This window comes from Barbus barbus (assembly GCF_936440315.1).
Source record: "Barbus barbus genome assembly, chromosome: 27".
Taxonomy (NCBI): Eukaryota; Metazoa; Chordata; class Actinopteri; order Cypriniformes; family Cyprinidae; genus Barbus; species Barbus barbus.
The window spans coordinates 20043513-20068717 of NC_136755.1; the positions used below are offsets into that span (position 1 = coordinate 20043513).

A 25205-nucleotide genomic window follows, 5' to 3' on the forward strand; every position below is an offset into this window, starting at 1 on the left:
GTCATCCTACTTCCGGTCGGTTGCGCACTGTGATTGGTTTATTTTCGCTCGTCACTGAGATCCGTGTTTTATCATTGGTTAGTGAAATAACCCCAACAAAACAGAGATGAGAGGAATGATTCTTTTCAGAGAATCGGTTCTCTCGAACAGAACAACTCAACTCTCATGATTATCAATTTACTGATTCCGTTCGATTCGTAAACGAATCATTTCAGTCCGACATACGTGGAAATTATGCAAAAATGCCAAGTGTTACTTAAAAGAATATAATATGGTTATTGTATGCAGATATTATAGCTTTAGGAAACGTTTGATCATTTAATATGTTAAGAGATAGCTAAAACTTCACTATACAGTATTAAAACGTATAATATATCTAGTTATAAACATTTTAAAATAGTCCTTTTTGTGAAATTATTAGTGTACTAGACTAAGATTTGTATTATGATTTTTTTCAGCGTTTGTTATTGAAAATATTCATGTAACGTTAACGTGTAATATTATGAGATTTTAGCACAAACTGTCATTCTTTGATTTGGACAACACGGTCATAAGTTCACGTAGAAGCCTAAAGCGTCTAGCCATTCTTAATCTTTTAAGAAGTATCATCTTAATTCTATTAAAAGAAATCACAGCAGCAACTCTGGGAGAAACTGCATGATATCTCAATGACGATCTCGATCTAATTGGTTGGTACGCAAATCCTTATCAGTGATTGGAGGAATGTTGCTGTCAATCATAAGACCCGCCCCCTGAGTTCCTGACTCATACTGTCAATGAGGAGCTGAGGTCAAGAGAAATAAGCATGGCCGCTTTGTTTAGAGGGAGAGGGTATCGGAATTTTTATAAGAGAAGCAATAAACATGTGGAGCTCACTTTGGGTATGTTGTTTCTTCTTTAATTATCCATTGACAGACCAAGCTTGTTAAAGCGCCGCTAATGTTATTGCAATGAGCAGTATGGAAATGTTTTTTGCTTTGTTGTATTTTTGCAAAATATGTGAACGTGTATGAAATATGCTTGGACATATATGTCAAAGCATATAAACAAACATTGTGCACAATAAGCAAGTCACTATTTACTTTTTGAGGTTCAGAAATGTTGTGCAATGCATCTGGTGTTTAGGAGCTCATAGGTTACACTACAGTTCATTTTATTTTCAGTTGCAAAATATAAGATAATTAATTAAATAAACTGTTATCAAATTAAATACACGTCTCAGCCTTCTCACCAAGTTCAGCTTTTGTCACCTCATTTAGTAATTTTATACAAAATAAATGTTTATATTGTCTATATCAAAGTTTCCTCTAAACATCTGGATCTGTAAGGGTATGAAGGTCTTTTATAAGCACTTGATATTGAGGGTTAAGAAATCTTGCAAAGACTTCTCAATAGCGCTCAATGTGTTGTTCCATGTATTTTACTGACATTGATTTTTACAAAATTGCTCCATTAAGTCTGACATGATAGGCTAAAAAATCTTCTATTGGCAGTTTCTGTGCTCTCTTTGACTATCATAGCTTTCTGTGTCTATAGGGAGGATTTTATTTTACTGTAATTTATGATTTCTCTCTGTGTGTGGCTTTTCAGTATCCTGTCGATCAATGGCTTCCAAGACCCCAGTGGGTTTTATTGGACTGGGTAACATGGGGACACCTATGGCTAGAAACTTACTGAAGCATGGATATCCTGTCATTGCTACTGATGTCTTCCCAGAGTCTTTCAAGGAGCTTCAGGACTCAGGAGCGCAGGTATAAGCATCTCTACCTCAAATAATGCACTAAAACAAAATCTATCAAGTCTTTTCCAACATCTAGGCTGTACAGTTCTGTGAATGAGGCTGTGCAAATAATTGCCCTTGCTTGTCCTCCCAGATCCTGGATTGCCCTGCTGAAGTGGCTGATAAAGCTGACCGCATCATCACCATGCTACCGTCCAGCCCCAACGTCATTGAGGTTTACACAGGACCCAATGGCATACTGAAGTAAGTCCTTTCGCATTAAACTCTCAACAGTGTTAAATTCGATACTGACTGAATTTTAATATATTGGAGAAACTGTTGTCCTACATTACAAAAATTAGTCTAAATTGGGTATAAATCTGCACAGCACGTCTATTATTTATAATGATTAAGAATAGTTCAAGATTAAGGAATTTACACTGATTGTATGATTAGTACAAGTCTAGGCTAAATCTAGTAATTCTTTTAAATCTACCTTAATTCCAAGAAAATCTGGTCTGTAGAAGGCATGCAAAATGCAGTGCTAAAGTAACATTATATAGAATAGTACTTACAGCAGTTCATTCAGGCTAGTAGTTGACCAATATTGGCTTTTTAATGACTGATGCTGATTGACTGGTGACTTTTATGTAAAGTTTTGGGTCAGAAAATGTTTTATTTTTGAATGATTGTGTTCAGCAGTGACACACAAAATTGATCAAAAAGTGCGATTATTCATCAAATACTCCTAATAATGTATGTTATGTATGACTCTATAAAGTAGCTTAGTAGCGCAACTGTTTTCAATAGTGATGATAAGAAGTAATGTTTATTCAGCACCAAATGAGCATATTCAAATGTTTTCTGAAGGATCATGTGACACTGGAGGCTGGGGTAATGAAAATGCTGAAAATTCTGCTTTGCCAGTACATGTATGAATTACATTTTAAGATATATTAAAATGGAAAACAGTTTAATAAATTATAATAATAGTTCACAGTATTACTGTTTTACTGTATTTTTGATCAAATAAATGCAAACCTGATCATAACATAAGTGGCTTTTTTCAAAAATGTAAATTTACAGACCCCTAACTTTTGATTGGTAGTATATAGTGCATGCATTATTTTTTATGATTAAATGAACTAATTTTGCATAATATGTATTCAATATACAGTGTATTGTATATTATACAGCAATTTTAAATGTTTTATTGTCTGCATGGCATGTTACCATTAACAAACATCAAAGAAGCATGAGCATGCAAATGTGTATAAAACATAGTAACTATGTCTAATTAGGATTTCGCAACAGGTTAAGCTCATTTAAATTTAGCTGGGCTTCTTTTTATGATGATATTTAACATTGTTCTTTTTGATTTTGCACTCTTCTTTAAGGAAGGTAAAAAAAGGCACCCTTCTGATTGACTCCAGCACCATCGACCCTGCAGTGTCCAAAGAGATGTCCGTTGCTGCTGAAAAGATGGGAGCAGTGTTCATGGATGCTCCGGTGTCAGGAGGTATGACCGACCTGAAAACAACCTCTTATTACCATCTACGTAATAGTCACACAGTTTGATTGACAAGATCTCATTGTTTACATTTCTTGGAAGTGCTCACTGTGGAGATGCAATTACTGTGTTATGTGTTGTTTAATGATTGAACTGTGTTCTCACTAAGGCTTTTATTGTGGTCAGTAGGTTCACAGATGTGCTGAATGTGTCTCAGATTGTCAGTTTTTATTTTGTACTCATTTTAATTTTCGGTACTTATAGAAGCTTGTTCTTATGGCTAATGCTCTACTCACAGATAAGTTAGATATTGCAACACAAACTCAAGAAGTTGAAATTCTGTATTTTTTTTTCATTTGTTCAAATTGATATGGTCATTTTAGTTCATTTTAATGCACATTAATAATTGAATTTAGGTTTGTATTTGTTTACCTTAGTGTCAGAATAGCAGAATAATTTCCTGTAGAAATAATTGAGACAAAGAAACCTACAATTTTCCAGAAACACAAACACACTCCCGTTATGTTATGCAGATTCTCTGGGAAGGCTGTGTGACAGGGCCTTTAATGGCCTGAGCCGTTATGGAGGACAGCGCTGTCAGTAGCTTTCACTTTGATGGAGCCGTAATGTTGGCTCTCCCAGTCCAGGGCCTTTCATGTAGATAAAAGGCCATAAAGAGCTGAGAAATTGCCCTGGACAAGCACATGTTTAAGATGCACAACTTGTGTGTGAGTGGGGAAACTCCTCAGGCATTAAAGGTTTGCTGGATGTATGTTTACTGATTGGCGTCTGTAGTGCAGACAAGATTTTAAAGAGCCTGTGTGTGGACTTGGCTATAAAAAAGTGAATGGGTGTATGTTCTCAAGCCCTTGGACTAGACTGTGATCTAATCATTCCTTAACATCTTAGAGGTGAGGATTTACCCTTTTCCTCAGATTATTTACTTTCCTTTTGGAGTCAGAGACTTGTAACAAAACTTTTTGGAAAAAAATAAATAAATAATAATGCAAAGAAAAGCCCAAAATGTATTTGAGATTTAAAGAAATACTTCACCCAAAAATAAAAATTTTATTAATCACTCTGACTTTGCCATTCCGATCCCTTTTTCCCCCTGTGGATTAATTAAAAAAAAATTTTTTTTTAAGATTAATCTGGTCAATCTTTTCAATATAGTGAGAGTGAATAAGGACTAAAAAGCACAAAGGTGATAAAAATAGGTATAAAACTTGGGCACTTTATTCCAAGTCCTTGGAAACCATAAAATAGCATGTTGTGGAGAAATGGCCAAAATGTATGTCGTTATTAATTTATTTAGTTTATTTATTAATTTATTCAGTATTTCTTCTTTCTTTTTTTTCCCCAGTGCCTGTTTATTGCAATTGTAGAGACTAGAGCAAATTACATTTTGAATGAACTATCCCTTTAAAACGTTTTGGGAGGGCAAATTTGAGGATCATTTTATTTATTTTTGCAAATCCAAGATCAATTCATTTGCCAAAAAGGCAAAAGTCAGGTTGGATGTATTTTATAAACTCCATTAAAATTAATAACAAATAAAAAAAACACTAAAAATAGGATGAAGCCGTTACCATTCAATCAAATCCAAACACAGTACATGAAAACAGTACATTATGACCTCTACATTAAGAGAGGGTTTATATTTATCAGTAGTGTGGGGCAACAGCTAGTTTTTCATAGCCCAAATGATCAGCTTCCATGTTTTTATCAGGTTTATGCTTTGCAAAAATGCTTTTCTTACTTAGAATTTTTTGTTTCCAGCCAAAATATCTAAAAAATCTTAAAAAGATTTTCTAGACAAGTAAAAATTATTGTCTTGTTTTCAGAAAAAAACTAATCAAAATTAAGTGAGTTTTTGCTTAGAACAAGCAAAATAATCAGCCAGTGGGGTAAGCAAAATAATCTTATTTCAAACAGAAAACAAGATCATTTTGTTATCCCATTGGCAGATTATTTTCTTGTTTCAAGCAAAAACTGACTGAATTTTGATTAGTTTTTTTTTAAAAACAAGACAATAATTTTTACTTGTCTAGAAAATCTTTTTAAGATTTTTTTAGATATTTTGGCTGGAAACAAAAAAATCTAAGTAAGAAAAGCATTTTTTGCAGTGTGAGGAGCATTTATCAGACCACATTACAAAACACAGCAGCATTAGTACTTAAATAAACTGTGTCCAGGAGGTGGCACTCCAGCCATCATGACGCCATTGTGTCTGTTCCCAGCAATCTCCCATCTCATGCCCTCTCACAAACGTCCCAGCAATCTCCCATCTCATGCCCACTCACAAAAGTCTCTGTTGTGGAAAGGAGAATTTGCATGTGTGTGTGAGATCATGTTGTATTTTTTTTTACGCTGATTGTCTTTTGATATAATTTTATACTCTGGGTTTTGTGTTTGTCTCTCTGTGCGTCACTAAGGTTTGGCACATCAGACTGTGTTTCTCAAATAATACACTCATAAAATGACGAACAAACTCTCTCTCTCTCTCTCTCTTTCTCTCTTTCGCTCTCTTTGTATTTTTTTTTTTTCGTAGATTTGTAATAAACTCAAAGGCACAAACCTCACTGTCTGCTGTTGCAGAATTGGACCCACAACAAACCCCTGGCTAACGTCATACGCTCTGAAACGTGGGGTGTGTGGCCATTGCTGCGTCTAACAAGTGCTTGGCTAGTTAACAGTAATTACCCACATTCCTCGGTTTTTGCTGAGATTGCGGCCACACTGTCGCTCACTCTCACTGTGCAGCACACAGTGGGAAAACTTCAGCTTTCTGTGCGAGAGAGCGTTTGTGTCACAGTTTTGTGTGTGGTGGGACTGGGTTAGATCTGGTTTTGTTGGGTCGTGTTGGTGCATTGCTCTCACGGTGTCTTAACCTCAAGTCAGTGCAGTATTTAATAACGTACGTAACTCATAATGTATATTTTTCTAACGTGGTCACTTGCTATATTTGCATTAAACTGTTAAACTCCCCTTTGTTTTCCTTGACTTTATTTTTGGCCCTTTCTGAATGTGTGAAATGATCTTCTTTTCTTCTCTCTCTCATTTATTATCACTGATCTAACAGCCTGCATGCATGAGCCGTCTCGATGGAACAGCCTTCACCCTGCCTTCACCCATCAGGCCCATATGTAGATCAGAGCTAATAAAGGAGAAAATGACAATCTCTGGCTTTCAGATGGTCCTTTCAAAATGCATTAGAACTTTAAAGTGAAATATTTCTGTGTCAAGTCCCTCGCGTGACCAAACAGTCTTAAAAAGAATATTTTGATTTTATTGTTAAATGATTGCTTTAGTCAGATCAGTTTTGACTATTAAATATGATTAGGTTTATCGCATCCATTTTCTTGCATTTTCATACTTAGCAATGATGTCTCATGCCTAAAAGTTTATTGTAGGTGTATGTATGTTTTATTAATATACCGAAAATTTACAGACATATTATGTCAATTTTACAAAATTTTATTATGGCATATATAATAATGAAAAGGGCTGCTATTTTTAAAAAATATATTTTTATTTTACTTTTAATAACACAACCATTTACAACAATGGACAAAATGTTCTCTTATTACATCATTTAAGAGATTAGTTGTCAATCTATACAAACAAAAAACATAAACTGATTTAAATAATATATGTAATAAACTCAGTATTTCTGATTTCTATCTGTATTACTTTATTATGATTTTTTTTTAATTATTTTATTTTGCATTTACATTTGCATATAATTTGTGGGTTTTTATTATTATTATTATTATTTTTATCATTATCATTATTATGGGGGCTGCCAAAATGTATTTGTTTTTAATATATTGCTTTATAATGAATTGGTAAAACATTTGTTTTTTTAATTCTGTGCTTTTTTGGAAGATTCTCACACACACATTTTGTCTGGTCTGGTCTGTGTATACCCTGTCCCCCCTTTTCTTTTTAAATATGTGTGCATCTGATAAGAGTTTTCATGTTTCATAGCTACAGTGTTAATGAAGTCAGTTACATTGTTAGCTGATAGCATTAACATTTCTCACTCATAACTGTAGCTTGGCTATCCTGATGGGACAGCAGATGCCCCTTCACAATAGAAAATCTGGGTTTTAGATTGACCAGAAACAAGATCACTCATGGAGAGGTGGGACCCCAGATATGCCCTAATGTAGATCAGCTTTCCCTGTGCTGTTTTTGGACGCTGTGAGCGTGCTCATTAATATCTCTGCCCTCTTTCGGCCGGAGCAGGAGGGGGAGGAAGAGACTGCCTGATAGATAGGTGAGTGACAGAGGAATTAGCATAACAAGATCCTTGCTGGGAAGGCCAGGGACTGGGAGAAGTGTGTGAAGGGGGTGGACGGTGTCAGTCCTGAGCTCCAGATGGAAACAGACCCATAGCAGCTGTCTAGCTGGGACTTTTATAGCAGTGTGTGTGTGTGTGTGTGTGTGTGTGTGTGTGTTTTATGAAGTTGAGTCTGACCAGGAAAGAATTATCAGATATAAAACGATTTAAAGACTTCAGATGATTAAGATTTTAAGACCTGCGTTTTAATGTCTATATAGTGTGAAGTGTATATGATTGCTGCACTAAGAAGTGAATGAAAATCTGTCCATCATTTTCCGGTGTCATCTGGTATGCACTTATGCCCCCTGTCGAGGAACTGTCATTCAAAACCCCCCTCTCCCACTTTAAACAGTCACTGTGGCTCCCAAAATGTGTTTGTGTGTAAATGTGTGTACCCGTCATCCACAAGATAAGTGTTGTTAAGCAGCTTTTAAGTCCTCAATTATGGATAATTTTAAAATGCTGATGATGATACTATTCGAGCAACGTGTGTGCATGTGTGAAGAGCCGCTAATCAGCAACCTTAGGAGCCGATATACTGATGGCTCCTGGCCTGGGGGATCATTGATTCCAAATCATTCTTCACTTGTTGTCCACACTCAAAGGGACCATGCAGTAGTGTGGCGAGGATGGGGGTGACGATGGCGGTGATTAAAGTCCTACTTATCTGAATGATGAATATAATGCAAAACTCTCTTGTGACCATGTGAAGGTTTGCGTTTGTTTGTGTGTGGTGACTCGTAAACTCTTTTGCCCCTGTGAACCTGTCAGTACGCCACATTAGGGCTGCTGGCGTAGAAACTATTAATCTGTGTGAAGTTCTCATGTGTTTGTGTTTTTATATATGCAGAAATGAGTGTATTAAGTTTCCTTGGTGTTTTAATTTGTCTGAGAAAATATCTCCTTTTGGTTGTAATTATAGGTTTAGCCACATGAAGCTAGTAAATATGTTTGTTCCTGTTACTCTAGTAAGAGCATTCCCACTGCATCAAAAGCCAAAAAAAGTTTCTTAAAGGCACAGTTCACCCAAAATGGAACCTCTGCCATTACTTACTCACTCATAGCGTATATGGCTTATTTTTCTTCTGGGAAACACAAAAGAAGATCATTTTGAAAAATGTGTCAGTAGGACTGTATGAATTCATTGAATTAATATCGAAATTGTGATTGCTAAGTGCGATTATCTAATTGCAAAGGTTGCGATTTAAATGTATACACGTGACATATGAAGCGCGGCACTTGTTAATTTACACGCAAGCAGCTCATGATGCAGTAAATGCTGCTCCATGCAATCTTCATCTCTGGATCTTCTCTGAGTTTAGGTCGCTTATGATGTGCATTTAGAAGGCAATTGCACCAATGTTCTTCTCAAACTTGTAATCAGAATCACTTATAAACCGACTGTTGCCAACAAAACAGAAGCTTTATGGCCTCTTTGTGGTTTAAATACAATACTAATATTTAAAGCCATAAATATTATTATTATTATTGTATTTTTACTAGGGGTGTGCTCAAAATATCGATTCTTAGATACATACCGATATAATAAAAAAAGATACAGTATCGATATTCTAGCCCTTAGTATCGATACTCCGCCCAGCCATTAGGGGGCGCAGCGGCGCCCGCGAGTTTCAAAAAAACTCATGGAAAATGTTAAAGCAAGATGTGGTGAAATATGTTATGGCAGTACATGGTGTCACAAAAAAGAATTATAAGAAGATTTAATAAGAAGTTAAGAATAATAAGAAGAAGATTTTGTGCTTGTGTGAGCTCAGACTGTACCCTTGGAAAGTTAAATGTTGACTTGTGGTAATTTCCAGATTAATACAATTTGTGTACAATTAATCAGAGCACTTAAAGTTGCAAATATTTAAGCAAAATGCACTGTTATAATGCACTTTTGTCTTCATTAAATTGAAGAAAAATGCAGAGTTCTGTTTGTTGAGTAAATGTGTTCAGCATTAACTAATTGGCTCTGGCCCATGTATTCGTATCGAATCGTGTCACATTGTATCAAATCGTATCGAGACAGCTCTGTATCGAGGTACGTATCGAATCGTGACCTGTGTATCGAGGTATGTATCGTATCGCCAGGTTCTCCAAGGTATACAGCCCTAATTTTTACAGTTGTACTAAATAAATTATTATTAACATTATTACAATAGTAATATTTCTTACTTTGTTTTATCTTATTTTGTAGTAGTAGGAATAATAATTTTATTTATTTATTTTGTATTTACCTGGAGGGATTTTTTTTAAATCTAATTTTAAATCACAATCTTAAAATCACAATTAACGGTAGAATATTTTTATCAAAATTATGATAGTTAGATTTTCCCCTAGATTGTGAAGCTTAGTCTTTTTTTTTTTTTCTGTACAGTGTTGCTTTGGACCCCATTGACTTTCATTGGACAAACACATCTTTAAAATATCTTCCTTTGTGTTTCACAGAAGAAAGAAAGTCATACAGTTTTGGAACAACATGAGGGCAAGTAAATTATGAAAGAATTTTAGATTTTTAGGTGATTTCTGTAAATTTTCTGTGTAGCATGAGAAACTAAATTGGCTCATCAAAACTTAGTTTAAGGTAAAGTTTAAGTTTAAAGACTGTATGCATTTACTGGCTTGATTATCCAATATGGACAAATATAGCTTTGATCGTAAACCAAATGAATCATTGACATCCTCTGATATAGTGTCTATTTTATCGAGGTTTACCTAATGTTTTTACAGCAGTGTTTCTGGTATTGGAAACACAATAAGAACTGTTCCTAGAATGTTCTCTCGAGATCTCTTTAATGCCCTGCCAGCGCAGTCGTTTAGAGAGACAATCGCTTTCAAATCCCTATTGTCTGTTTGCGATCAATGTTGGTCTTTTTACAGTCAAAAAGAAAGTTATTGATCTGCTCAGGAGGATGGCTGATAGATCGCAAAAAAGGACAAGTGAGTTTGTGTATGCGTCTGGTGGGGAGGGCTAAAAAAAAGAACTGATTTCGTCATTTAGAGTCTTTATTACTGTCAGCAGTTCTAGAGGCTTGTAGAAAGACGACAAGAGGTTTGCATGGGGTTTTTATTTACACACAATAAAGGCTCCGAGATCTACACGCTCGATGAGGTGGTTTAAGCTCCACCGTCTTGCTTTGCCTGGGAAAAGAGGCTCATATCCACAAATGTAGTGTAATGTAACTTTGCCACTAATGAAACGTTTCGGTGTTTTAAAAAGCGCTTACAGCCTTAGGTGGCTTTTTTTGAGTGTTTTAGATGCTGGAAAGAGAGTTTGTGGTACCTGACACCACAAACAACTGCGTACGTCTCCGTCAGAGTTCACGTCCATGTGGGTTTCTTCATTATATATTTGCAGTTATAGAATTAGTCTTTTAATCTAACGTAGGTTTGATTTTGTGCAAAAATTGTGGAAATGGAGTGGATCTAGATTAGATTAGGCCTAATGATAGGTGTGGGATCATCAGATTTTATTGCAATGATAACCAACTTTTAAAGCTCTTATTAAATGATTGAATAAATACACAAATTCATTAAAATGTAACCAAAATATAGATTTCAGTTGACATTATTTAATTTTTTACTCAATATGAAAACTACCATTGCCTGAGACAAATACATAGTTTCATTTACGTAGTTCAGGGGACACAAAAAAAGTGGTCGCAGAATGCTGCAGTTGACCAATTAGAATCATCTTTTGATTTTTGTATGTTTTTTATGCTTTGACCCCTGTCTGCATTTTCATATTATTCTTGCATTAACTTTCCATGCATTACTATTAACATTGTAAATGTGTTAAAGGGTTACTCCACCACAAAATGAAAATTTTTATCATTAATCACTTGCCTCCATATCGTTCCAAACCCGTAAAAGCTTTGTTCGTCTTCAGAACACAATTTAAGATATTTTGGATGAAAACCGGGAGGCTTGTTACTGTCCCATTGACTGCCAAGTAAATAACACTGTCAAGGCCCATAAAAGTATGAAAAACAATTTCAAAATAGGCCATCTGCCATCAGTGGTTCAATCTGAATTTAATGAAGCGACGAGAATACTTTTTGTAAGCAAAAGAAAACAAAAATGACGACTTCATTCTACAATTCGTCTCCTCCGCGTCAACATAGCGCCATTTTGGAGAGTATCCGCTGAACGTAAACTGCGTATGCTGTTCTGTGTCAGCCGCACCACACGGATACGCTGTTTTCGTTCACATCACGTAAATAAATGTAGAAAACGTATCCGCGTTGTGCGGCTGACACAGAACAGCATACACATACGAATTGTTGAATAAAGTCGTTATTTTTGTTTTCTTTGCGTACAAAAATTATTCTCGTCGCTTCATTAAATTCAGGTTGAACCACTGATGGCAGATGGACTATTTTGACGATGTCTTTCATACTTTTCTGGGCCTTGACAGTGTTATTTACTTGGCAGTCAATGGGACAGTCACAAGCCTCCCGGTTTTCATCCAAAATATCTTAAATTGTGTTCTGAAGACGAACAAAGCTTTTACGGGTTTGGAACGACATGGGGGTAAGTGATTAATGACAAAATTTTAATTTTGGGGTGGAGTAACCCTTTAATGTGATGTCTTCATTAAATGTGATAAACCAGTTTAATTTAAAAAGTGTGCAAATTTTTTTTTAAGTAAAACTGCATATTATTGCTTGTTTATAGATAAACAAAACACACAAGCACACACACGTTTATTCTTTGAGATGCTATGTAGCATAAGGGAAATGACAGACGCGCTGAGCTAATGAGAGAATTATTGATGACGGACAAGTACGGCTAAAATCAATACAGGGGAAGTCATAAAGTCTCTCTCTTCCTTTCTCTCTCTCTCTCTCACTCTCTTTCTTTATCTCCATTTCACTCGATCTTTCTCTCTCTCTCTCTCTCTCTCTCTCTCTCTCTCTCTCTCTCACTCTCTTTCTTTATCTCCATTTCACTCGATCTATCTTGCATCAGCTCTTTTCTCTTGGTCTTTAATAATTAACTTCAGCATTATTAGCTTCTCACTATAAACAGCCTATTCATTAGTGTTGACACACACAAATAGACCACTCACCTCAAAGCACATGCCTTTTTTCTAGCTCATATTGTATCCAGCGTGTAATATAAAGTTGGATAAATTGGATCGTGTTTGTGTGTTTATTTATGTGGATATTAGGGATTTCAGTGCAGCAGATGAGGTTTTAGTCTTTAAAAAAAAAAAAATCTGGCCAATTTTATTGCTTTAATTGCATTCTAATCGGGCAAATCCCTGGACACACATATCTATGTCAGCAGCATTCAAAGCACCCCTCCCATGTAGAACATGGCACGCTTTAACGTGATTGGCCACGCTTGGTCATCTTAAGGCGTGGCGCTTAATTGAACATGATAAAGTGTAAAGTTAATTACCCCTTAGAGCTGTCACTCATACCCCAGGGGGCGGGTTCACTTAGGGGGAGGAGTGTCGCTTTAGGCACAGCTGTCGTACGCAAGTCTCTGTGTTTGTGGGGAGGAGGACAATGGGTCCTTGTCCTCAGAGAGTTGTGAAGGATGATTTGGACAATCGGCTTTTAAAGGCAAACACTCAAATGTTGTCCCGCTGGTGCCAGACAGCTTATTAATACCCTCCTCTGCCCCAAAACACACACACACACACATTGTTGACTAAATCCTGACCTGCTTAAGTTAAATTAGGTTACATTTAATTTTTTATAATGCTCCTCCGCTATATAATAATTGTAAAGAAGAAATTATGATAACATCATAAAAAAACTTTGGACTTGTTGCACCATGTTGACATTTTCCATAATATACTTTGAACTATTATGGATTAAGATGTAAATACCAAAAATGTATATGGTTATAGATTTATTTTAATATTTTATTTTAGTTTTTAGTACTTTGACATAACCATCTTGATGCCATCATTATAATGGTACCCCCACAGCACTTACAAATATAGGCTACACACTGAAAACTGGCATTTAGTGATTTTGAGTACATTTGCAATGATTTTTAGAGTCATGACTGTGTTCTTTTCAGGTGTTGGTGCAGCCAGTCTGGCTAAACTCACCTTCATGGTGGGTGGAGTCGAGGAGGAATTTAATGCTGCCCAGGAGCTGCTCACCTGTATGGGAGCAAATGTAGTGTACTGTGGCCAAGTGGGAAGTGGACAGGTAAATACACACAAACATGAATGTCCTTTAGCCTGTAATCAATTAAAAATTTTAGTAAAGAGATGGTGTCGTCAATGGAACTTCAAAATCCCCTTTCACACAGAGATTCTAGAAAAAACGAAATTGATCATTTGTCCCGGGATCAAATGATCAATGCGTTCACACACATCCTCTAAAGATCAGTTAGGGCTAGAAGGGATACAGCTACGGCCACCAGAACTTATTGGGCATGCGCTCATCAATATTGCATCATTTTTGACACTCTGAACAACAATAATTACTGTATTTGCATTATTGTAAGGCAGGGGTCACCACACTTGATCCTGGAGGGACGGTGTCCTGCAGAGTTTAGCTCCAACTTGCCTCAACACAACTGCCTGCAAGTTTCAAGTAAGACCTTGATTAGCTGCTTCAGGTGTGTTTAATTAGGGTTGCAGATAATCTCTGCAGGACACCAGCCCTCCAGGACCGAGTCTGGTGACCCCTGTTGTAAGGGATAGGTTTAGGGCTGGGGTAGGTCAAGTCAAGTCAAGTCACCTTTATTTATATAGCGCTTTTAACAATACAGATTGTGTCAAAGCACTTAACAGTATCAAATTGGAGGATAGAGTGTCAGTAATGTATAAAAATAAGATTAAACACTCAATTTTCAGTTAAGGCATTTCATTATTGAATTCAGAGATGTCGTTGTCTAGATCAGTTTAGTTTAAATAGTATCTGCTAAATCAAATTGACGATAATCACTAGAAATTAAGTGTCCCCAACTGAGCAAGCCAGAGGTGACAGCGGCAAGGAACCGAAACTCCCTCTGTGACAGAGTGGAGAAAAAAAAACCTTGGGAGAAACCAGGCTCAGATGGGGGGCCAGTTCTCCTCTGGCCAGGAGATAATTGTTTATTTGTTGTTTACTTATTGTTTTAATTAAAATTTTAAATGTATAAATGTATTTATTTCTATTTTATATTGTTGCAATTTCTAACACTAATAGTATTATATAGTTATTTTATTGTAGTTTTAGTTGAAGACATTAATAAAACAGAATGTGATAGGTAGCAAATTTACTTTGTTTTAATTTATTTATTTTCTGGCCATAGCTGCATCCCTTCACACAACTGTATCCCTTAACCACAACTGTAAAGATCCCATTAACACACGTTAGTCAGTCAAGTCACCGTTATTTTTTTACAATGCAGATTGTGTCAAAGCAGCTTTACAGTGTTATAAAAGGGAAATAGTGTGTCGTTCTCCTCTGGCCAGACGAGACCAGCAGTTTAATCCTAGGTTGCAACAAAGTCAGATTGTGCAGAGGACATCACATCCTGTTACATCGGGATGTAATGTGACTTGTACCGTTCCACTAAGCTAGAGAACTCTCTCAGCTTCAGCGCGGATAGTGAAGAGCTCTCTTGTCTCTGCTTCTTTGCAGTTTGCAGAGATTTTTTTTGTCGTGAACATTTATCTGCATTTTAATCTCCCGGTCAAAGGAACACATGTCGTTGCGATGACACATGCATCCTCACTACGACACACTCTTCACGGCATTGGTTCTTCCTTTTGTTCACACAGGGCTAAATCCAGGACTGATCCCAGCAATGTTACTAGGTCCCCCTCCCGGGAAGTGTTTGCGTTCACACACACACGATTCACATGATTTTATGGCATTTTTCTGGGATCAACACTGTGTGAAAAGGTTTAAAGACTTCACTTTTTTTGCAATCATACCATATTCTGAAATACTTTTTTTTCAGTATGCTCTGTTTTAACACATTAATAGATAATGTTTTCTGTAAATGGGCTCATATTTTTACCCTATGATTTTCTAATTTTCTGTCATATTTCCACACTGTAAAAAAGGATCGTGATTTTAATGGTAAAAAACTGTGAAAATGCTACAGTAAAAACCTGTTAAATGGTTAACGGTAAATTTACAGGGAAAAACCATAAACTGACGTTCCCAGAATTCCCTGTGTTTGCATTTCAAATTTAGTTTGAATTTGATACTTTTTCTTTGAAATAACTTTTTTCTTAGTTTTTTCTTGTCAGTTATGTTTATTAGGGTTGTATGTTACGTCTAATGTTGTTAAATTAATGTTTATTGCATATTTCAGTTTAATGAGTCTCACCATGATGGTGTTTAGTGCTTGTGTGAATGACACTGTGCACCTTCTATATATGTTATTAGTTAAAAGCTGCCTGCGATGGGCATTTGGTGGTTATCAGTGTATTTCAAAGGTACAAAACAGATTCCAGTACTTCAATAGGTAGGTATATTAACATTATATCAGTTAATGAAATTACGGTATTTAACTGTAAATTTAACTTTAAACCGTAAAACCTAAAATATTGTTACCGTATTTTGTACGGTAGAATTCCGGCAACCACAGCTGCCAGTTTTTTACCGTAAATTTTACGGATTTTGTTTTACAGTGCATTTTTCAGGTCAATTTTATCACCCTTTGACCCTTTGAAACAATCCATGCTGAAATGGGCCACACAATCTGTTAAGATCTGTCTAAAATGATGATAAAATGATCTTTAAAAAGTTAACTTTTACAGTGCATTAACGCTGGCAAACCTTTTCCTCATTTTGCTTTTAAATGATTCATTTTTCTGCCATTTCAAAATAATGTCAAGTGTCTGAAGTGCCTTTGACACTAGTAGGGGACAGCAAGTGTTTTTGACATGTAAATAGAATGTGTAGATGTGCTCATCTGTTATTTCCAAGTTGCTGTAGCTTTATTACCATAAATGCTCATTTTTAACCCACTAAGTTCTGAACGTTACAGTATGTATTTATAGTATCCTAAAAAGATTTGATTATTCGTGATATGATCTATTTAAGGAACACTCTAAGCACTATGTGGTGCATAACAAATTCCTTATGTACTCTCCATAAAAGGTTACTACAAAGTCTTTAAATTAAATTACTTCTGTGGCTGAACTGATGTTTTGCAATTTTCTCTTTCAGGCAGCGAAAATCTGCAACAACATGCTGTTAGCAATTGGCATGATTGGTACAGCGGAGACCATGAACCTTGGAATTAGGTGAAGATTTGTGTGTGTGTGTGAATGAGGCTGCTCTTTAGCTCAAAAAATTAGAAAAAAGCTTTAAAAAGTAGTTCATATGTAGCCTGCTCTAGTTTCAAACTGCCACACGATTGCTTTGTATAAGAAACAGACTGAAATGTAAAGGGGTCATGCCCTTACTTGTTTATTATTTAAATAAGAAAAAAATAAGTAAAATAAGGTTCACTCCTCTTATTAGTACTTTTTTTGTGCACAAAAATACATATATTCTCAAAAATGATTTTCTTTTTATTTTGACGTTCTGTTTGAGATGCTTTGTTTTAGTGCCATGGCTTTAACTGCTTTCACTGAAAATCTTGCTATCTGTTGTAGCTTTCAAATCTCATTTCATTTTTTCGGCTCATTCACTGTGCATTGTTTGACAACAGTGATGATAGACACTATTGCGTGTGTTACTGATCATCATATGCTGTTTTTTTGTTGTTGTTTTTTTGAAGATAAAAGGAGTTATTCTTATTTCATTGTTTAAAAAACATCCTGGGAAAATGTGTAGACAATATCTTCTCTTTTCTTATTATTACTACTTTTTTTTATTTTTTTTTTATAAATGTTAAAGTGAGAAGAGGGGGAAATTATATCAGAGCGTATTGCTTGCAAATACAGCTTAATAAACTGGATTAAACAGATAAAAATATTCTTCATACATATGAGATATGTATTCATATTTGATTGAATGCAGTCTCAGAATCTAGTATGCATGAAGCGATTTCATCCCTCTTCTCTGGGATATAAGGAGCTTGTAGGCATCTGCACACTCATGTGCACTTATACAGACTCATTTAGATGCCTTGGGTTCCTGGCTGTCATAAATCTCCCATGCTGCACTGCAGCCTGTCCTCATGCAGCAAACTGCACATAGAAAATGTAAAGAGGATGTGTGTTTGACTTATTTGAAGATATGATTTTCTCTTTCAAGTGGAAAGCAAATAGGTGCTTGGGAGAAATAATTAATCTCTCACTATGGAGAATTATCAGTTGGTTTTCCACCTTTCCTGTAGTATCTTTTGTTCTTTCAGTTCTTACTTTAATTTTTACAACTTTCGTTGAATTTGGTACAAAATTGGGCCTAAAACGTAATGAACTTTAAAAAATTATGGGTCACACTTTATATTAGGTGGCCTTAACTACTATGTACTTACATCAAAAAATAAGTACTTATACTTATACAAATAAGTATAAGTACTTATTGTGGTCTGGTCATATTATATTGCAAAACACTTTTGCTGCTATTTGGTGGTAAACACCAAACCTATCCTTAACCTTACGTTTAAGAGTGGGTTAAGGTGTAAATGATGGGTCAACAGTGTAATTATAAATGTAATTACAGAAATTAATTACAGATATGTAATGTACATGTATGTACACAATAAGTGCATTGTATCAAATGATTAATTTAAATGTAAGTACATAGTAGTTAAGGCTACCTAATATGAAGTGGGACCAAATTATGTATATATGACATGTATTTATAAGAATAAAAACAGATGTGTGTATACATTTATTCTTCATTAATTAAGCTCATATTAATTGGAGCTTACAAGTTTCCCTGCCCTGTTGCCAAAATGGAAAACATTACATTTTAAACAATTTAATTAAATTTCACAAACATTAAAAAGAAGATATATTAGTTTGATCATTTATTTTGCAGTAACTCTGACAAGATTGTTTGCCATTAACACTACAAATTGTACATGTTTATATATATATATATATATATATATATATATATATATATATATATATATATATATATATATATATATATATATATATATATTAAAAATAATTATTTAAATATAATTAAATGAGACTTTTTTTCTTAAATTTACTTTTCTTCCCTAGTAGATAAAATTAGTTAATAACTGAATAATATTTACGGCAATAAATTCAATATTGAGTTGCGATTATGTGGCGAAATTGTTGAGAAATCAGTTTTAAGAGTAATGGGACACCAAATTGTACCTTCTGTGTAGAAAAGGCCCTTTTCTTAATTTTCTTCCCAATGAGTGCTGGATATCTCTGGTCATGCATGATGTTTTTGCTTGGAGAAAAAGTGTCCCCGATAGACAGTTATCTCCCCTCTCGGTCTTTCTCTCGTTCTCGCTCTCTCTCTCTCTCTCCATCTATCTTCACTTATGCATGCATATGCTGCTATCTACTCTTTAAGACCAGCAGCTACAACCGAGAATGAGCCCGTTTTTTTGTTGTTGTTTTTTTAATGATGCAACATACACACAATTGAGAGGCTTTTAAAGTTCATCCACCACGCAAGCACCCTCACACACACAGCCTGTGTACAGATGTTTAAAAAGATAATTGACATTTGGTAATAAACTCGTTTGTTGCCTCTTAAAAACATTAATAAAATTGTGGCCCGTGTGTGTTTGCTTATAAGACTATGTGTTTATAATCTTGAGAGCACCAGGGTTTGATGAAGATGAAATGAGAACAAGAAGCATAGTGTATAAACATAAGTCTTTAACAAAATGATCAAACATCAAACGCCTCTAGTTTATTTCCTCCTTTCCTCTTTCTTTAACTGTAATTCACTCATCCTGTTTAACTAGATGCTCACATCTGTTTTTCTTTCCCTCGCTACTGTGGTATTAACCTGTACACACTTCACACTCGATTTCATCAGTATCACAAGTATCCTTTGAAAGTGGCTCTTTCATGTAAATTTGATGTGTAAATGGTTTGGATAATATCCATAAGAGCAGAGTGAGTGCTATACAAAATGACGTTTACCATTTTAAGGGTGAAGGCAGCAACCCTTCATGCACACACACTCATTTCTTGTGCCAAGAGAGTGATTTGTGTTGTAGCAGAGAAGCCAGGTTGCAGTTGAGGCGGTAACCTTTTCAGTCACTGACCCAGAACGTACGTGTGTGTGTGTGTGTGTGTGTGTGTGTGTGTGTGTGTGTGTGTGTGTGTGTGTGTGTGTGTGTGTGTGTGTGTGTGTGTGTGTGTGTGTGTGTGTGTGTGTGTGTGTGTGTGTGTGTGTGTGTGTGTGTGTGTGTGTGTGTGTGTGTGTGTAAGAGTGTGAGCTGGGGGAAGGAGGGGACGATGTCGAACATATGTCACCGGTTGTCCCCAAGAGACACAGACATAAAGGAGAAAGTGAGAGAGCGAGAGAGAATGGGAGATTGATACAGGGTCAGTCAGTGGGCTGTTTACAGACATTACACCCCCCAAAAACAACTGTGAAATGACAGCACCGCTCACAAACACACATATTATTGAGCTAAAATTTTCCAAAACAGTCTGTAAAAACAGACAGTGTGGGACGGATGGATGGAATAATAGAAAGGGGAAAGAAATAGACTTTTTATGCACAGCTGTGTGTCCTTGTCTCTTAATTATTGCATAGACTTATAAAAGTCTTGGTGTGTGTGAGTGTGTATATGAAGGCGCGGCCCCCTGAATGAGAGACAGGTGGAGTTACTGTATAACTGCCCTTAAACACTCATCATAGTTTAATAGACATAAGAAAGCTAAAAAGCGCACTTTACTGTCTCACCACTGCTGCCGCTCCGGCATGAGTGCGCACGCACACACACGTGTGTGTCAAGGCTCTCTTGATGTGGGCATATTTATGTTCTTGTTAAAGCAAGAGACGGCAGCTCTTTGCCCAGTTACACATCATCCTCAGATTTCCCTCTTCTCTTCATCTTCCTTTTGTTTCAAAATGGCTTTTTGTCAACTGCCACCTAATTTATTTATTTTGTCTCAGAAAATAGTGCTGGTTGACGTTTTTTTTTTTTTTTTTTTGTAGTCTGTGTGTCAGTAATGTGAGTCTATTTTGTTCTAGCTATTCATTTATTATAATATGTGACCCTGGACCACAAAACCAGTCTTAAGTCGCTGGGGTATATTTGTAGCAATAGCCAAAAATACATTGTATAGGTCAAAATGATCCATTTTTCTATTATGCCAAAAATCATTTGGATATTAAGTAAAGATCATGTTCCATGAAGATATTTTGTAAATTTCCTACTGTAAATATATCAAAACTTAATTTTTTATTAGTAATGAGCATTTCTAAGAACTTAATTTGAACAACATTAAAGGCGATTTTTGCATCCTCAGATTCCAGATTTTCAAATAGTTGTATCTCAGCCAAATATTGTCATATCCTAACAAACCATACATCAATGGAAAGCTTATTTATTCAGCTTTCAGATGATGCATTTCGAAAAATTGATACTTATGACTGGTTTTGTGGTCCAAGGTCACATATATAAGAAAAATGCAATTTATAAATAAAAATGCCATTTAAATGTTTTTCTACTTTAAGCATTGTTTTAGTTTCTTAGTAAATTTAACATTTATTTTGATAAGTTTTAGGGGGCATGAAATCAGAAATGTCAGGTTGAGACAACTTTCCTGAAAAGTAATTCTTGACTACTCTCCTGATAAAATAGTTTGACAAAATTTCTGATTATTTAGTAGAAAAAAAAAACTGAACAAAACTATTATTATTTGAATTAAGTAAACTGAATATATTCAAAAGTGGGTCCCACTTTATATTTGTTGGCCTTAACTAGTACTTACATTTAAATTAATAATTTGATACAATGCACTTATTGTGTACATACATGTTTTTACATTGTACTTATATTTAAAAAAAAAAATACCTGCATGTAATTACATCTGTAATTAATTTTTGTAATTACATTTATAATTACACTGTCCCATCCTGTACACCTTAACCCACCCTTAAACCGACCCATACCAGCAAACCTGTCTCTAATCATCCGCATCCCACCTCAATAGCAGCAAAAGTGTTTTGCAATAGAATATGAACACAATAAGTACATTGTTCTTATTTTTTGATGTAAGTACATAGTAGCCACTTAATATAAAGTGGGACCCAAGTGTTTTATAATGTATTCAAATTTTATTATTTATATTTAACATATTCAAATATTCATTATTTTCAAAGTGTAAGGCAAGTATGCTGTTATTTTTTACTTCATGGCTTTACTACATTACATTTGTAGTGATTACAGTGAGTGATTAGACATTTTCTTAAACTATATATAAAAAAATAAAAACATGAAAATGAAATTAATAGTTTTTTTTCTAAAATACAAAATGAATACTATTTTTTATTTTTTTATTTTATTAATGTCTTTAAGAGGCAACACATATCATATTTTAGTACTAAATATCATTTGAAGACTTGAAGGTGAGTTCTTTTAACTAAAAAACTAAACAAGCACCTAAACCATACATTTATCATCACGGCAGCAGCTTTCTTCAGAAAATGTCACAATTTTATGTTGTGTTTGCTGTCTTGTCAGGTTTGTTCTATTATACTGTGGTAGTTGGGTGCACAATGGTTTGTAAAGCAGCAAGGCCCATTTAACTCAGATCTACTTTAAATGCAGGACTGAAATCACCCTGGTTTCTCTTATAGGGGGACAGATTGGTGGGGGCGAGTTAATAAGACAGCTGCTTGTGTCAGAGTTTTATTACCCCTGCATTTGTGTGGGGGACAACAAGCGGGAGAGTGGAAAATGATGAACTGCAGCTCCTGTTAAATATCAATACTGTATTATCCAGGCCTGCTTTCCACTTAGGGATGATCTGGTCCTGAGCCTAAAGGTCAGCGCTCTTTCTGACCTCTGTCCTTTGACCTGTCTGTCTCTTTTGATCAGACTGGGTATGGATCCAAAGCTGCTGGCGAAGATTCTGAACATGAGTTCAGGACGATGTTGGTCCAGTGACAAGTACAACCCCGTCCCAGGTGTCATGGAAGAAGTGCCCTCAGCAAATAACTACCAGGGAGGCTTTGGCACAAAGCTAATGGCTAAAGTAAGTGGAAGCATTTTTCTTTTGATCACATTTAGTTATTTATTGACACCAAGTCTAAGTGATTTTACGGCGAAATTGTAAAGAAAAAAATAAAACATGTTGTGTTCTCAGGATCTTGGTTTTGCTCAGGATACGGCGACCAGTACCCGGACCCCAATTCCTCTTGGTTCTTTGGCACACCAGATCTACCGTGCGATGTGTGCTCATGGCTACTCTAACAAAGACTTTTCCTCTGTCTTCCAGTTTTTACGAGAGGAGGGGGTGTAGTAGGTCCATTGGAAGTGACCCAGACTCTTTGTGAGAAACATACATTATGACTGGCTGGTTTAGTATTGATATGCATGTGTGTATATTTTCCAAGGGATGTTACAGGTATGTTGCAGCTAATGAGTGTAGCATTGAGAGTCCGATGCCTCTCTCAGGTTGTTGCCAGATTTTGATATTCAAAACTTCGCAGAGTCGTTTTTAACTATGACCGGTTCAAACTGTTACTTCACACATTTACCTGCAAATGTTTACAATCATTCTTTTCCACTTTGAGCCAGTTCTGAGCCAGTATGGATTTTAGGACCTGATCAGACGCTGCTAGAAATGTTTATTGATCCATATGTCATACGTAATCTATTTCAGTTATGCTTAAACTGAATCGAAACTGTGAAAAATTTTACAAATAAGTAGTAGGTCCCTTGTTTTTGTGGAATAGTTACATTAAAAAATAGTTCTCCTAGAAACAAAAAATGCTGAAAATGTACTATTCTTCAGGCCATCCAACATGCAGACGTGTTAGTTTTTTCATGGGAACAGATTTGGAGAAATTTAGCTTTACATCACTTGCTCACCAGTTGATCCTCTGCACTGAATGGGTGCCGTCAGAATGAGAGTTCAAACAGCTGATAAAAACATCACAGTAATCCACAAATAATTCACACAACTTCAGTCCATCAATTAATATCTTGTGAAGTAAAAAGCTGTGTTTGAAACAAATCCATTGAGTTTGAAACAAACAAATCCATCAATCCATTAAGAGGTTTTAACTTCAAACCGCTGCTCCCAGCTAAAAATAAGAGTCCTCTGTCCATAATTTTGCTTTCTCCATTGAAAAAGTCATTTTATCTGAATCAAGAGAGAAATATGCATAGATTAAGCACTGTTTACAAGCAAAAACAGTTTTAAACAAATACGCCGAGAGGACAACACAGGACTTTTTCACTGGAGGAAGCATTATTATGGATTATGGACTTGTATTTTGGCCAGAAGCATCCATTGAAAGTTAAAACTCCTTAATGATGGATTTGTTTATTTAAACAATGTACAGCTTGTCAATAACTGATCGACTGCAGTCGTATGGATTATTTGTGGGTTATTGTGGTGTTTTTATTAGCTGTTTGGACTGACTACACCCGTTCACTGCAGTAGATCCATTGGTGAGCAAGTGATGTAATGCAAACTTTTTCCAAATCTGTTCCAATATAAAAACAAACTCATCTTCATCTTGGATAGCCCGAGTGTAAATTTCCAGCAAATTTTCTTTTTGGGTGAACTATTCCATTAAAACTGACCTCATTAAATAGTTACACTATATAGTTTATACACTGACATCTGTCTTTTTTTTTTTTTTTTTTTTTTAGTGTTTATTATTCTTTTTTTTTTTTTTTTATTCTGACCACAATTTCTCTGATTCTTTTTTTCTTTTCCTCTATACAAAAGGCTTTAAGTCATCCTGGTGTGTATGTGCATATGTATATTTGTAATGGTGCTGTATTGAAAATGAGCAGTGTTAATTGTCTCTACTTCATAGAGGTTCTGTTGAGACTCACACTAAGAAGAGACTGACGCCATCTGTGTGCTAGACACATACACTCGCCCATGGCTCAAGAATCATGGTGTGTCTTCTATACAAAAATGTTCTTGGTCATATGTCCTCAATAAAGAAGTTAATTGAGTTATTAACTGTCATCTCTTTAAGGCAAAGTGTATAATATCTGCATCACCAATCAAAACCATCTGCTTTTGGTCTGAAAAAGATAGTCCCTCCCATTTGTAGGGTTGGTTGGGATGTTCAAACAAAAAGATCACAAATTTCAGGGAAATCAGCCTACAAATGGCTTATGTTTGTGTGTCAATCAATCTGATACTATTTTATCATTCAAACATTACCTCTCTGATGTAGTGCTATATATAACTTTCTCCAACATTCATATGAACGTTTAATAAGGCTGCGTTTGCGTTTGATGCCGGTTTAACTGAAGGGCTGTTGTGTTTGGGCTGGGTTAGGTAAGGACAAGGGACTTGATGATATCACCTTCAGGTTAGCATACATTACCTATAACGAAAATCAAAGATTTACAGGCATATGTAATAAATACAACAACTTATAGTATATGAGTTTTAATGCTGAAACGAATTAGTCCCTTCACTGCCCTCTCACTTCCTGTCCTGATGTTGGTCCTCCGGTGTCTGCCTGATTTTTTTCCATTGTTCTGTCCACATGCTCACACGCAGTCATGCTCTACAAATGATGCCCTTATTTCCATCATCACAATCA

At 35.6% G+C, this 25205-nt stretch overlaps 1 protein-coding gene across 1 annotated transcript; it reads left to right on the forward strand.

Moving 5' to 3' along the window:
* The first annotated feature begins 760 nt into the window (after window positions 1-760).
* Window positions 761-23129, forward strand: hibadha (3-hydroxyisobutyrate dehydrogenase a). Its single transcript, XM_079381216.1, has 8 exons — window positions 761-881; window positions 1591-1751; window positions 1875-1984; window positions 3118-3239; window positions 13621-13754; window positions 16722-16798; window positions 22504-22660; window positions 22772-23129. The coding sequence occupies exons 1-8, from the start codon at window positions 806-808 to the stop codon at window positions 22925-22927; spliced, it is 993 nt and encodes a 330-aa protein (XP_079237342.1). The 5' UTR covers window positions 761-805; the 3' UTR covers window positions 22928-23129.
* The last annotated feature ends 2076 nt before the right edge of the window (window positions 23130-25205 follow it).